This window comes from Leptodactylus fuscus, chromosome 3 (genome assembly GCF_031893055.1).
Source record: "Leptodactylus fuscus isolate aLepFus1 chromosome 3, aLepFus1.hap2, whole genome shotgun sequence".
NCBI lineage: Eukaryota > Metazoa > Chordata > Amphibia > Anura > Leptodactylidae > Leptodactylus > Leptodactylus fuscus.
Genome location: NC_134267.1, coordinates 87472930 through 87489485, shown reverse-complemented (window position 1 = coordinate 87489485; position 16556 = coordinate 87472930). Strand labels below are relative to the sequence as shown.

Here is a 16556-nt window from a genome sequence, read left to right as displayed (position 1 = left end):
ATTACATGTTCAAATATAAAAACTAAAATGTTGACACATCTGTAATTAACACTAAAATATTATCTATCAATACCCAATGTTCTTGATAATCCATTAAAATCTCTGGATTTCCAGAACTGGCCAACAAGTCATTTGGTATGCGAGCCACACCACAGTCTAACTAAATCCTAAATTATTTCCATATGCAAGAAGTATTTCTGAAATGCAATAAATAAAAGTAATGTCTGGCCAGTGACATCCATAGGGTAATACACATAAACAATTATTTAACAATCTTGCAATATATGAATAGTTGAATGTGTTAGGCGAGCCAATTACATTCCGTTAATATTCTTCATATGGAAGTCATTTATTTCTATTACACAAGCAGCAGTATTTGGCATAATTGTACAGTGCACCTGTTCTGATCATAAATCCGACAATATCAATATAAAACTCCATGTGGACTGTAAAGCGTTTTATTGCCTCCCTTTACAGGTTTGCTTGTTTTCAAGGAGGATTGACAGTTAGGGCAGCTGTTCCACCTTACCTCTTCTCTGACTTCATATTGGCCAACAATGCTCTTGAGTTTCTCTGCCAACTCGGCATTTTCCTGGCACAGCTTTGTGTTTCTCTCGCTCTGCTGCTCTATCTGACTCTGGATATCTGCCAGTGTTATCTGGAAATGGTTAGTGATTTCTTTCCGTTTTTCTTCATCTTCTCGAGCTCGTTGAATAGTCTCCTCCTAAATGCAACATTCACAAGTGATATAACTCGCAGGAAAGTAGTTAGTTTTAATTGGCTGTTATTATATGTTACTGACTATTTACATTTGGTCATTAAAATGTAGTTTTCACACTTAGACACCAATTTACTTGCTTCTAAATATGTGTCTACAACTTGCACTTCCATCAATGCCTGCAGTTTATACATTTGCTTGTTTATGTATTTATACTGCCAGGCTGTTTATTTGTATTGTCCATAGTTGTGGGATATAACTGGCTGCAGTTAAGGAGTGCCATGTGCCAAAGAAGCAATACTTATTACTGAGCGGTACTGGAAAAATTACATTATATTATCTAATAAAATATTCACTGTGCATTTAAATGCCAGAGTATATAATCTTTTAGAAGCTTTTCCCTTCAAAGCTCAGTTGCTTGTACTGAAGACCTTTCCATATTCTTAATTCACACACAATAACTTGCTTCATTGTCTGCATACTTCAGATACAGTGGAGACGCAGCCCAGTCACTGGTCTCCAATTCTACAGGCCTTTTAGTGCATGTTAGACGTCTCCCTCAACTATACTTCTTAAGTCAGACATCTCACAAAATGCAGATTACCTGCATGAATCATTGCTGTAATAACCAGACTTTATTAGCTACAGACAGAGACAGCTTGGAACTCCCTGTTTGGCCAAAATACTCAGATTAATTTAGCCATCTGTCTTAGGCCCTATTCACATCAGTGTTTGAGTTTCCGTTTGGTGAGTCTGCTTGGGGACCACCCAGAAAGGAAACCTATACTCATTAAAAAGTGTTTACCTGGGAAACCCGCAGATTCCATAGACTATAATGGGGTCCATGTGGTTTCCGCATAAAACGTGGAGAGAAAAGTCCTGCGAGCAAAAAAACTGAGCAGAAACCACTCGGACCCCATTATAGTCTATATGCTTTTTAATGCATATAGGTTTCCGTTCGGGGGTGCCCAAGCAGACTCCCCGAACGGAACCTGAATGCAGATGTGAACCAGGCCTTAGTTCACAGCAAGGAAAATACAAATATGACCTCCCTGGTACCACCCATTCTCACGTCCGACGTATAGACTTCTCACACAGCCAGTCAACCTTCAAATATCTGTCTGCGGATGGGTCCTCTTCCTTGTGAGGACAATTCAAGGCTAGGTCATCAATTGAAAAGTCATGGAAAACCCCTTTAATAAGAAAGGCACCAAGTCTTATAACTATACACTTCAATAAGCTGCAATATAAAGGAAGTCTATCACCTTCCCCAACCAGATTTAACTTCCACCACCATGTTAAACAGCACAATACAGTGATAAATAGTATACTATTGTTATGTATGTCATTTTGTAGAGTTGTAGAAAAGCAATTTCGAAGTCTTATACAAATGAAGCAGCTGGTGCACTAGGGGTGGGACCTCAGCTTTGGAGCACTGCTCTTGCTGCTTTGGTAAGATGATTGATATCATAGCAAAAGGAGTATTAACTCCCATTGCAATGGGTGGTGCAAATAGGAGATGGTAGGGGTCTGAGTGGTAGGAGAACTGCTCCAGGGAGCTGAAGACCCACCCCCTGTGCACCAACTGCCTCATTTGCATAAGACTTCAATTATGTTATTGCAACAGTGAAATACATAACAATGGTATGCTTTTTTTATGATTGTAATGTGCTCATGTGTGAATATGCTTGATGGACGGGATAGGCTCCCTTTAACTGAATACATTACAAAACTATCAATCTGCTAAACTCCTCCCCCTGCTGTGTAACATGTGAAGTGCATTTTTCATGTCATAGATGCTCTTTATGTGTTGAAAAAACTTCTAATAAAATAATTACCTTAAGTGTTTTGTTGTGCCTCTGCAGCTCCCGACACAGGCTTTCAAGTTTGCTCCGAGCTAGGATGGCTTTGTTATGCTCACCCTGCAGCTGATCTTTTTCTTTTATAAGTTGAATTTGGCGTTTTTGCATCTGCTTCATCTGCTTTTGCTCTGTGCGATGCTCTTCAAGCTACATAGATGCAAAAACAATAATAATAATTAGAGATGAGCGAACAGTGTTCTATCGAACACATGTTCGATCGGATATCAGGGTGTTCGCCATGTTCGAATCGAATCGAACACCACGTGGTAAAGTGCGCCAAAATTCGATTCCCCTCCCACCTTCCCTGGCGCCTTTTTTGCACCAATAACAGCGCAGGGGAGGTGGGACAGGAACTACGACACTGGGGGCATTGAAAAAAATTGGAAAAAGTCATTGGCTGCCGAAATCAGGTGACCTCCATTTTAGACGAATAGTGGATTTCAAATCCGGGTCATATGAGAATGTGAACTTTGTGACTATGAGACAGGGATAGCTGTACAGGCAGGGATAGCTAGGGATAACCTTTATTTAGGGGGGAATGTTATTAAAAATAACTTTTTGGGGCTCTATCGGGTGTGTAATTGTGATTTTTGTGAGATAAACTTTTTCCCATAGGGATGCATTGGCCAGCGCTGATTGGCCGAATTCCGTACTCTGGCCAATCAGTGCTGGCCAATGCATTCTATTAGCTTGATGAAGCAGAGTGTACACAAGGGTTCAAGCGCACCCTCGGCTCTGATGTAGCAGAGCCGAGGCTGCACAAGGGTTCAAGCGCACCCTCGGCTCTGATGTAGGAGAGCCGAGGGTGCACTTGAACCCTTGTGCACCCTCAGCTCTGCTACATCAGAGCCGAGGGTGCGCTTGAACCCTTGTGCACACTCTGCTTCATCAAGCTAATAGAATGCATTGGCCAGCGCTGATTGGCCAATGTATTCTATTAGCCTGATGAAGTAGAGCTGAATGTGTGTGCTAAGCACACACATTCAGCTCTACTTCATCGGGCTAATAGAATGCATTGGCCAGCGCTGATTGGCCAGAGTACGGAACTCGACCAATCAGCGCTGGCTCTGCTGGAGGAGGCGGAGTCTAAGATCGCTCCACACCAGTCTCCATTCAGGTCCGACCTTAGACTCCGCCTCCTCCGGCAGAGCCAGCGCTGATTGGCCGAAGGCTGGCCAATGCATTCCTATGCGAATGCAGAGACTTAGCAGTGCTGAGTCAGTTTTGCTCAACTACACATCTGATGCACACTTGGCACTGCTACATCAGATGTAGCAATCTGATGTAGCAGAGCCGAGGGTGCACTAGAACCCCTGTGCAAACTCAGTTCACGCTAATAGAATGCATTGGCCAGCGCTGATTGGCCAATGCATTCTATTAGCCCGATGAAGTAGAGCTGAATGTGTGTGCTAAGCACACACATTCAGCACTGCTTCATCACGCCAATACAATGCATTAGCCAGTGCTGATTGGCCAGAGTACGGAATTCGGCCAATCAGCGCTGGCTCTGCTGGAGGAGGCAGAGTCTAAGGTCGGACCTGAATGGAGACTGGTGTGGAGCGATCTTAGACTCCGCCTCCTCCAGCAGAGCCAGCGCTGATTGGTCGAGTTCCGTACTCTGGCCAATCAGCGCTGGCCAATGCATTCTATTAGCCCGATGAAGTAGAGCTGAATGTGTGTGCTTAGCACACACATTCAGCTCTACTTCATCAGGCTAATAGAATACATTGGCCAATCAGCGCTGGCCAATGCATTCTATTAGCTTGATGAAGCAGAGTGTGCACAAGGGTTCAAGCGCACCCTCGGCTCTGATGTAGCAGAGCTGAGGGTGCACAAGGGTTCAAGTGCACCCTCGGCTCTCCTACATCAGAGCCGAGGGTGCGCTTGAACCCTTGTGCAGCCTCGGCTCTGCTACATCAGAGCCGAGGGTGCGCTTGAACCCTTGTGCACACTCTGCTTCATCAAGCTAATAGAATGCATTGGCCAGCACTGATTGGCCAGAGTACGGAATTCGGCCAATCAGCGCTGGCCAATGCATTCTATTAGCCCGATGAAGTAGAGCTGAATGTGTGTGCTAAGCACACACATTCAGCACTGCTTCATCACGCCAATACAATGCATTAGCCAGTGCTGATTGGCCAGAGTACGGAATTCGGCCAATCAGCGCTGGCCAATGCATTCTATTAGCCCGATGAAGTAGAGCTGAATGTGTGTGCTTAGCACACACATTCAGCTCTACTTCATCAGGCTAATAGAATACATTGGCCAATCAGCGCTGGCCAATGCATTCTATTAGCTTGATGAAGCAGAGTGTGCACAAGGGTTCAAGCGCACCCTCGGCTCTGATGTAGCAGAGCTGAGGGTGCACAAGGGTTCAAGTGCACCCTCGGCTCTCCTACATCAGAGCCGAGGGTGCGCTTGAACCCTTGTGCAGCCTCGGCTCTGCTACATCAGAGCCGAGGGTGCGCTTGAACCCTTGTGCACACTCTGCTTCATCAAGCTAATAGAATGCATTGGCCAGCACTGATTGGCCAGAGTACGGAATTCGGCCAATCAGCGCTGGCCAATGCATTCTATTAGCCCGATGAAGTAGAGCTGAATGTGTGTGCTAAGCACACACATTCAGCACTGCTTCATCACGCCAATACAATGCATTAGCCAGTGCTGATTGGCCAGAGTACGGAATTCGGCCAATCAGCGCTGGCTCTGCTGGAGGAGGCGGAGTCTAAGATCGCTCCACACCAGTCTCCATTCAGGTCCGACCTTAGACTCCGCCTCCTCCAGCAGAGCCAGCGCTGATTGGCCGAATTCCGTACTCTGGCCAATCAGCACTGGCTAATGCATTGTATTGGCTTGATGAAGCAGTGCTGAATGTGTGTGCTTAGCACACACATTCAGCTCTACTTCATCGGGCTAATAGAATGCATTGGCCAGCGCTGATTGGCCGAATTCCGTACTCTGGCCAATCAGCACTGGCTAATGCATTGTATTGGCTTGATGAAGCAGTGCTGAATGTGTGTGCTTAGCACACACATTCAGCTCTACTTCATCGGGCTAATAGAATGCATTGGCCAATCAGCGCTGGCCAATGCATTCTATTAGCGTGAACTGAGTTTGCACAGGGGTTCTAGTGCACCCTCGGCTCTGCTACATCAGATTGCTACATCTGATGTAGCAGTGCCGAGTGTGCATCAGATGTGTAGTTGAGCAAAACTGACTCAGCACTGCTAAGTCTGCATTCGCATAGGAATGCATTGGCCAGCCTTCGGCCAATCAGCGCTGGCTCTGCCGGAGGAGGCGGAGTCTAAGGTCGGACCTGAATGGAGACTGGTGTGGAGCGATCTTAGACTCCGCCTCCTCCAGCAGAGCCAGCGCTGATTGGCCGAATTCCGTACTCTGGCCAATCAGCACTGGCTAATGCATTGTATTGGCGTGATGAAGCAGTGCTGAATGTGTGTGCTTAGCACACACATTCAGCTCTACTTCATCGGGCTAATAGAATGCATTGGCCAGCGCTGATTGGCCAGAGTACGGAATTCGGCCAATCAGCGCTGGCTCTGCTGGAGGAGGCGGAGTCTAAGATCGCTCCACACCAGTCTCCATTCAGGTCCGACCTTAGACTCCGCCTCCTCCAGCAGAGCCAGCGCTGATTGGCCGAATTCCGTACTCTGGCCAATCAGCACTGGCTAATGCATTGTATTGGCTTGATGAAGCAGTGCTGAATGTGTGTGCTTAGCACACACATTCAGCTCTACTTCATCGGGCTAATAGAATGCATTGGCCAATCAGCGCTGGCCAATGCATTCTATTAGCGTGAACTGAGTTTGCACAGGGGTTCTAGTGCACCCTCGGCTCTGCTACATCAGATTGCTACATCTGATGTAGCAGTGCCGAGTGTGCATCAGATGTGTAGTTGAGCAAAACTGACTCAGCACTGCTAAGTCTGCATTCGCATAGGAATGCATTGGCCAGCCTTCGGCCAATCAGCGCTGGCTCTGCCGGAGGAGGCGGAGTCTAAGGTCGGACCTGAATGGAGACTGGTGTGGAGCGATCTTAGACTCCGCCTCCTCCAGCAGAGCCAGCGCTGATTGGCCGAATTCCGTACTCTGGCCAATCAGCACTGGCTAATGCATTGTATTGGCTTGATGAAGCAGTGCTGAATGTGTGTGCTTAGCACACACATTCAGCTCTACTTCATCGGGCTAATAGAATGCATTGGCCAGCGCTGATTGGCCGAATTCCGTACTCTGGCCAATCAGCACTGGCTAATGCATTGTATTGGCTTGATGAAGCAGTGCTGAATGTGTGTGCTTAGCACACACATTCAGCTCTACTTCATCGGGCTAATAGAATGCATTGGCCAATCAGCGCTGGCCAATGCATTCTATTAGCGTGAACTGAGTTTGCACAGGGGTTCTAGTGCACCCTCGGCTCTGCTACATCAGATTGCTACATCTGATGTAGCAGTGCCGAGTGTGCATCAGATGTGTAGTTGAGCAAAACTGACTCAGCACTGCTAAGTCTGCATTCGCATAGGAATGCATTGGCCAGCCTTCGGCCAATCAGCGCTGGCTCTGCCGGAGGAGGCGGAGTCTAAGGTCGGACCTGAATGGAGACTGGTGTGGAGCTATCTTAGACTCCGCCTCCTCCAGCAGAGCCAGCGCTGATTGGTCGAGTTCCGTACTCTGGCCAATCAGCACTGGCCAATGCATTTCTATGGGGAAAAGTTAGCTTGCGAAAATCGCAAACTGACAGGGATTTCCATGAAATAAAGTGACTTTTATGCCCCCAGACATGCTTCCCCTGCTGTCCCAGTGTCATTCCAGGGTGTTGGTATCATTTCCTGGGGTGTCATAGTGGACTTGGTGACCCTCCAGACACGAATTTGGGTTTCCCCCTTAACGAGTTTATGTTCCCCATAGACTATAATGGGGTTCGAAACCCATTCGAACACTCGAACAGTGAGCGGCTGTTCGAATCGAATTTCGAACCTCGAACATTTTAGTGTTCGCTCATCTCTAATAATAATTTATATGGTATACAGACGCTAAATAACTTATAGTGCAGCATATGATCTAGCCCAACACTACGTATATAATACATACATAATGAAATATTTGATACGGTTGAAATTTAACAGGTCAATTGATTCCAATCTACAATGCTATTGTGTTGATCCAGAACAAGGCAAAAGACATCATGAGGTGGACGCGGATTGATGTTAAAATGCTTTCCATCTCCAAATATGGCAATAAGAATAAATCCCTGGATCAATATTTCCTTCTCAGGAATTCATCACTCATAACTTATGCAATTTCTATTTTAAAGATAAGTCATTATAGAACTTGTAGAGCAAATCGACCATAACAACTACTCTCATTTTGGCAAAATACACTTGTAAAGAATACACGTGTAAAAATAAGACTCCCATTGACTTCAATGACATTTTACACGTGTATTTTGATGTGTTTTTTACACGGGTAAAAAAATGTCCTTGAAGTCAACGGGAGTCTTATTTTTACACGTGTATTTTGCCAAAATAAGCGCGCTTTTATTCCGTATGAATGGACCCTTATAGTAAAGAATTCCTGTCTATGATGATGGTGGAACTGACTTTCCTTTAGATGCAAAAGATGCCCCCTTTCGTTGGATACAGGTCTAGGTATAAAGACATTATCTCTTCTGTCCGTTCATATATTTGTACATTTTAAATGGATCACCCTAAACTGTCTTCTTTCCATCCTGAGTAACCCCTAGTGTGACAATCTGTCTTTATTCTCTAATCCACTCATTTCCTTAATTTCCTCTGTCTCACTTATGTCTTTCCTACATACAGGTGCCCACAATTATGTACAGTATTCCATATGCGGTGTAGCTAATATTTGTACATAGGCAAAACCAGTATTAAAACAGTGTAAAACACCACAAAAAATTGTTATAAATTTGTAGTATAGTGTGGACGGGATGTATATCTCACTTGGTGTCTCCAGTCTGGCAGAGTAGTGGAAATCCAGAAGGACATATGTTGCTTTAGCAGAATGTAGTTACATGGGCTGGAATTTGTGTACTGGAGGACAGGTTGGCAGTGGGAGTCTTCCAATCCACACCCCTAGTCCACTACTTGGTTTTTCACCAGTCCTAGGTGTTCTCGGGTGAGGCTTCCTGATATTCATTACTGGGGAAGGAAGCCTGGTAAAAGGGGTGGACAGATTTGCAGCCTGAGAGAGAGAGAGCGCCCCTGGGGTGGTTATGGACAGTTTTGCTACTGACTTTGGTGCCAGGTATTAGGCCTGCACTGGGATAGTGAGGTATCCTTCTGTATAGTTAGAGCCGGACAGGTTTAGGTTTATTTTTTTTGCATGCTGTTTTGTGCTGAAGCATTTGAATAAAATCACCCTTGGAGTGTGAAAACCGCTGACTGTGTGAACGCTGTCATTGCCGACACCCACTGTACAAGTTGATCCCTACAGAATGTTTTGAGAGTTTTGTATTATCATTACGAAGGTCTTTAAGAGTCCATATACTCAGCAATGGCAGCATTACCTAGGAATAGTCTGGGGCTTACCTCCTCATGGAAATGGATCAGATTAGTTTGATACAAAGTTTCATGAAGTGTCATGGTTCTACAAAAGCATACCAATCATTTTAATTCAGTAGTGATGGGAATATGGGAAAATGTCTGCAATTCTCCCTTACATGAATGTATAATCTATGGAGTGTAAAACAGAAATAGTAGACAGGGCAGAGGGGGATGCAGCTGAAGCTCATTTGGGGTTTCAGTGAAAGTAAGAGATGCCAAATCTGAATACACCCAGGTGAAACCACCTAGTCTACAAATAGGGAACAAGGAAACGATCAAGCTAAAAATAAAATCCATAGGTTAGACGCATCTCTTTTGTAACAATAGGTATTCTTTAAAGAGCTACTCCCATCTCAGCCTTTCAGCCAGGCTGTATGCAGTGTCTGCTTCTCACTTCCTGTATTTCTCTCCCTCCCCCTCCCTCCTGCTGAACAGGACACACAATCCTTCTGCAGGTCAGATATTATGCAGATTCTTGTGCAGTATGGACTCCATGTTATCTGTGTGTTTACATAGAGAGATAACAGACCAGGCTTTATCAGAAAACTGCAATTAGCTGCAGCTGGCAAGAGTGGTGAGTGAGTGACGTCACTTGTCCTATAGGTCTGTGGTTATAGCAACGAAGTGTAAACAATGGGACAATAAATTCACATACCAGGCAAACAAAGCAGAATTTCTAAAGCAATATATTTAGAAAAAGGCTTCAATTTACATAAGCTACAAATATAGATAGGATCCTTGAGATCCTTAAGAGTTGTTGGAGTTGTGCTCTAGGTATCTAATATGGTGATTGCTTTTTTGTGTATACTACTACATACAGTAAAGCATGGGTTCAGAATTTATTTCCAACTTTTGGTTTCTATGTAAAAAATAATCAGGAACCATTCGGGGTCATCCTTAAAAGAATGAGATATGTTGATACTGTCTATAAAGAAAATCTACACCATGGAAATAACATTAGCTATTAGCTTTTCTAGAAATGTGCCTGGAATATTTGTCCCTTTTTTTTTCTCTCATTATTTCTCAGTTGTGCCATCAAATTCCAATCCATGTATGAATCCTTTAATCTAACCCTCCAATGATAATGTTCAACAAAGTTGGAACGTAAATACAGAAGTCTTTAAATCCCAAACTGTGTACCGTAGCCATATGGATCACTCCCTTTACAAAACCAAAAACTTGTATGGGACAGAGAACAAGTTGATAACACCTAGTGCTTGTCTTGTCTCATATGCAATTCATTTGGGAAATGGTTCACCCTTGTACAATTTTAGAATCACAATCCTTGATTTGCATTAATTACAAATGCATATGGTGTAATAAATTGTGTTAAATACTTTATTGTCCTAATTAACATGGAATTAATTATAATACATATCCCACAGTCATGCAATACCAACCAGTTCTGCATACTTCTTTGTTAAGGCTTCCAGCTTCTCCTCGGGGGTGTTCAGTTTGTTTAAGCTTTGGAGCAGAAGAGCCGCCTCTTTACCTTAAAGTAAAAATACAAATACAAAATCTTGATATCTTATTGCTACAATATCTACAATATAATAACTATGACACGTGTATTATTTATATCATATATCCCTATCAAGACAGCCAAGAATTTTCCCACTTCGAAGAATAATTAGGTATTTTATGTTTTCCTGCTAAAAATAGAAACATTTTGCTCTGGAAATTTTTTTGGACATCTATATTAGATAGAGATATAGAAGCCACATTATGATGTGTGGTGTTTCCCCCCAGGAAAGAACAAACTAACTTGTTGTCCTGTCTACGACATTCCTATGACCCTTGGACCAGTTCTCCTAGTTTGCTTATACTGCATGTTTTCTGTAGATGGGGGTCCTAAATAGGGTTACACCATCAGTAACCATTGGACCAAGTAGAGCTGAGCTCCCTTGTCCAAGAGACCTCACAGATGCCGCATAGTCTGCTTCTGTGGCACAGCAAAGCTCTATAAGGTTGTAATAATAATAATGATTTTTTTAGTTTTACTTGTAGTTGAAAAAGTGGATTTATAACAATATGGTTGTCTCTGTAGCTCTGATAAGTTATTATACCTAGTTGTTACACATTTAGATTGTATACAATAATATATGTCCCTACCTATATGACGCATTATTAAGAAGATTGTCGATTTAAGTTTTACAAAGTGGACTGACCATATTAATGGTGCCTTAACTTTTCCAGAAACAGGTTTAAATATGTTCCATTACGTTGCAGTCTTTCACATCACAGATGCCATTGCCAGCACCATTTCTAATAGGATATAAGTAGGAATCTACAGGTTCCTCATGGGATGGCAGTACCATGGTTTCAATGCTATCACCCCGCTTACTCTTCATCACAAGTATGGACACAAAGGTAGTTGAGTGAGCAAGGTAGGTGTATCGGATCAGGTTAGTTAATCCCTCAGATGTCAGAGTCCATAGTGTTCACAGTGTCACTCTAAAGAGTTCACCAGAGGGAAGGGGGTACCTTGCAATATGATCATAGGGTGCCTATGGGTTTCGGTGTCAGCTGTGGGACTGACTATGTCACCGAAATCTGTCAGAGGCTTTTGTTATCAGGTCATGTCAAAAGCATGTATAAACCTATAAGGAACGGTCACAATCATGAATAAATAGCCACACCATTTGTATCCAAAATTAGAAAAGGTTTATTAATGACACAAAAAAGGTTAAAATATATTATAAAACAAGAAAAAGAGAGGCAGGCTCATGGTGCTTCTACACAAATCTACGTCAAATATACATCCTCAATGGTTGATATCAAGATATATATCCATAATGGAGTATTAATACATATCAAATTATACCCACCGGTAATTTATGTATCTTTTCATCTAATAAACAAGTTGGAATCTAGGAGCTGCAATTTTTTGATCGTTTATATAATGCTATGACATATGTAGCATTTCATTGCATCATTGCCATGCTTTTGACATGCAGCCCCCAGAGGAAGCGGGGACGAAACACACATAGGGGCTGCAGGTGGAGGCCACAGTGCTTCTATATGTAAGTTGATGGTTATATGTGGGGGAGTATTAAATCATATATATCCCTGGACTACTTATAATATGTGATTCTTTAAGAAAATACACTTATTGAATTTGGGATTTAATACTCGTTTGCTTTGCACTGATGTTACTACATGGTACTGACTCCAAATTATTTATTAGATATTTATATCTCTGGTTTGTTTTGATTGTGATGTGAACAATTTTGGTATCTTGACTATTGATAGTATGTGATTCTTAAAGGTGCTATACCTGTTGAATTTGGCATGTAATATGCATCTAATATATATTGAGAAACTCCAGCCAGTAACGGCCTATTAAAAAAAAACCAAAAAAAAACGCAGTGGTAGCGGCTTTTGCCAGGCCCCCTAATGTCCTGGGCCATGTGGTAGCTCCCTCCGCTGCTTCCCTGGTAGTTACGCCACTGGTCCAGTCCTTAAAGAGGTTTTCCCCATATAGGTACTAACCACTATCCACATTGCAGGGGGTCAGACAATTGGGACCCCAGCAATCGGTATTACTGGGGAATTATAGTTCCATTGAGTGCTCCATGTGAATGGAACAATGGTGAACATGCTTGGCCACTGCTTTGATAACTGAAAAGCGACCTCCAGAGATTGCTGTTCTAGCAATTCCATGGAAGTGAATGTAACAGTGACTATGCATGGTTTCCACCACCTCTTTTTTCTATGAATAGGTGATAATTATTATTAATGGGAAAAGCTTCTTTAAAGTGACTCACTCATTAAAACTGCATTTTTTCTCCCTAACACATAGGAAGAGCTTTAAGAAAGACTATTCTTCTCCTACCTTTAGAAGTCTTCTCTGCACCACCATTCCATAGATATCTCAGTTTTCATCAATATGCATATGAGTTTTTTCTCAGCACCGGGGGCGGTCCCCAGCGCTCAAACAGCACTGGGGAAGTCTTGTGGCCGCTTACACAGTATGCTCGTGTAAGCGGCCACAAGAAAATGGCCACAGGCATGTGCAGTCGGCTCTGCCATTGGGCAGAGCCGACTCTGCATTATGTCCCATTTAAAGCCAGAAGAAGCCATCCGAAGAACTCCTCGTTTAATGAAAGAAAAACCCACAATGGTCACAGAAATAACTTGAATATGACAAAAGTAATAACCAAACTACATGTTGAAGCTCTATGTTCACAGCGGGAATAATTAAGCATATCTTGAAAAGAACACTGTCCCTACTGTGAAACATGGAGGAGGCTCTGTTATGTTCTGAGGCTGCTTTGCTGCATCTGGCTCAGGGTGTCTTGAATCTGTGCATGGTTCAATGAAATCTCAAAACTACCAAGGGATTCTACAAAGAAATGTGCTGCCCAGTGTCAGAAAACTTGGTCTCAGTCACAGGTCATGGGTCTTGCAACAGGATAATGACCTAAAACACACAGCTAAAAACACCCAAGAATGGCTAAGAGGAAAACAATGGACTATTCTGAAGTGGCCTTCTATGAGCCCTGACCTAAATCCTATTGATCATCTTTGGAAGGAGATGAAACATGCCATCAGGAAAAGGCACCCTTCAAACCTGAGATAACTGGAGCAGTTTGCTCATGAGGAGTAGGCCAAAATCCCTCTTGAGAGGTGCAGACGTCTCAGTGACAGTTACAGGAATCATTCGATGGCAGTGATTGCCTCAAAAGGTTGTGCAACAAAATATTAGTTAATGGAACCATCATTTCTGTCCAGGCCTGTTTCATGAGTTGTATTGTAAAAAAAAATTCTGTTGAAGTGAAAAGCAATGTCTGACTTTCATTTGTTCATTTTCATAGATTTTTTATTTATTCTTACTTTGTCAGATTCAAGTTATTTCTGTGACCATTGGGGTTTTTTCTTTCATTAAACGAGGAGTACCAACAATTTTGTCCATGTGTATAAAATTGCATGTGCCTGAGGACATGAAAGGTCCTCTTTAACCTGTAGACAACCTATCCCTCACCTGTTCCCTTCTGCCATCTCCATATCACCCACTGAAAACTGAAATCGATTGTGTACAGAATAAATCAGGGGAAATCCTTAAAGACACAGGCACTTTTCTTTAGTGAGTTATATTGCAAAGTGTGTTCCTTTCACCTTAGATTTATGAAAAAATTAACAAAAGTTTACTAATGTTTTAAGTTTACTGATTTGGCAAGAAGGGGGGCTATATGACATATTTGCCGATTCCACATCTAGGATAAATGTAATCAAATTAATAGAGATGAGCGAACACTAAAATGTTCGAGGTTCGAAATTCGATTCGAACAGCCGCTCACTGTTCGAGTGTTCGAATGGGTTTCGAACCCCATTATAGTCTATGGGGAACATAAACTCGTTAAGGGGGAAACCCAAATTCGTGTCTGGAGGGTCACCAAGTCCACTATGACACCCCAGGAAATGATACCAACACCCTGGAATGACACTGGGACAGCAGGGGAAGCATGTCTGGGGGCATAAAAGTCACTTTATTTCATGGAAATCCCTGTCAGTTTGCGATTTTCGCAAGCTAACTTTTCCCCATAGAAATGCATTGGCCAGTGCTGATTGGCCAGAGTACGGAACTCGACCAATCAGCGCTGGCTCTGCTGGAGGAGGCGGAGTCTAAGATAGCTCCACACCAGTCTCCATTCAGGTCCGACCTTAGACTCCGCCTCCTCCGGCAGAGCCAGCGCTGATTGGCCGAAGGCTGGCCAATGCATTCCTATGCGAATGCAGACTTAGCAGTGCTGAGTCAGTTTTGCTCAACTACACATCTGATGCACACTCGGCACTGCTACATCAGATGTAGCAATCTGATGTAGCAGAGCCGAGGGTGCACTAGAACCCCTGTGCAAACTCAGTTCACGCTAATAGAATGCATTGGCCAGCGCTGATTGGCCAATGCATTCTATTAGCCAATGCAGACTTAGCAGTGCTGAGTCAGTTTTGCTCAACTACACATCTGCAGAATGCATTGGCCAGCGCTGATTGGCCAATGGCTCTGCTGGAGGAGGCGGAGTCTAAGATCGCTCCACACCAGTCTCCATTCAGGTCCGACCTTAGACTCCGCCTCCTCCGGCAGAGCCAGCGCTGATTGGCCGAAGGCTGGCCAATGCATTCCTATGCGAATGCAGACTTAGCAGTGCTGAGTCAGTTTTGCTCAACTACACATCTGCAGAATGCATTGGCCAGCGCTGATTGGCCAATGCATTCTATTAGCCCGATGAAGTAGAGCTGAATGTGTGTGCTAAGCACACACATTCAGCACTGCTTCATCAAGCCAATACAATGCATTAGCCAGTGCTGATTGGCCAGAGTACGGAATTCGGCCAATCAGCGCTGGCTCTGCTGGAGGAGGCGGAGTCTAAGATCGCTCCACACCAGTCTCCATTCAGGTCCGACCTTAGACTCCGCCTCCTCCGGCAGAGCCAGCGCTGATTGGCCGAAGGCTGGCCAATGCATTCCTATGCGAATGCAGACTTAGCAGTGCTGAGTCAGTTTTGCTCAACTACACATCTGATGCACACTCGGCACTGCTACATCAGATGTAGCAATCTGATGTAGCAGAGCCGAGGGTGCACTAGAACCCCTGTGCAAACTCAGTTCACGCTAATAGAATGCATTGGCCAGCGCTGATTGGCCAATGCATTCTATTAGCCCGATGAAGTAGAGCTGAATGTGTGTGCTAAGCACACACATTCAGCACTGCTTCATCAAGCCAATACAATGCATTAGCCAGTGCTGATTGGCCAGAGTACGGAATTCGGCCAATCAGCGCTGGCCAATGCATTCTATTAGCCCGATGAAGTAGAGCTGAATGTGTGTGCTAAGCACACACATTCAGCACTGCTTCATCAAGCCAATACAATGCATTAGCCAGTGCTGATTGGCCAGAGTACGGAATTCGGCCAATCAGCGCTGGCTCTGCTGGAGGAGGCGGAGTCTAAGATCGCTCCACACCAGTCTCCATTCAGGTCCGACCTTAGACTCCGCCTCCTCCGGCAGAGCCAGCGCTGATTGGCCGAAGGCTGGCCAATGCATTCCTATGCGAATGCAGACTTAGCAGTGCTGAGTCAGTTTTGCTCAACTACACATCTGATGCACACTCGGCACTGCTACATCAGATGTAGCAATCTGATGTAGCAGAGCCGAGGGTGCACTAGAACCCCTGTGCAAACTCAGTTCACGCTAATAGAATGCATTGGCCAGCGCTGATTGGCCAATGCATTCTATTAGCCCGATGAAGTAGAGCTGAATGTGTGTGCTAAGCACACACATTCAGCACTGCTTCATCAAGCCAATACAATGCATTAGCCAGTGCTGATTGGCCAGAGTACGGAATTCGGCCAATCAGCGCTGGCTCTGCTGGAGGAGGCGGAGTCTAAGATCGCTC

General features: G+C 44.0%; 1 protein-coding gene across 3 annotated transcripts in view; it reads right to left on the bottom strand.

The window, feature by feature from the left end:
• The window catches only part of TXLNB (taxilin beta), a 98621-nt gene that overhangs the window by 41266 nt on the left and 40799 nt on the right, over nucleotides 1-16556 (bottom strand). For 2 of the 3 annotated variants that reach the window (XM_075267880.1, XM_075267882.1), the window contains exons 3-5: nucleotides 10561-10652; nucleotides 2557-2727; nucleotides 530-724 (exon numbers count right to left, since the gene is read on the bottom strand). In XM_075267880.1, coding sequence (XP_075123981.1) covers nucleotides 530-724; nucleotides 2557-2727; nucleotides 10561-10652 — 458 coding nt within the window. The remainder of the gene's footprint in view (nucleotides 1-529; nucleotides 725-2556; nucleotides 2728-10560; nucleotides 10653-16556) is intronic. The other variant, XM_075267881.1, reaches the window with a different exon arrangement.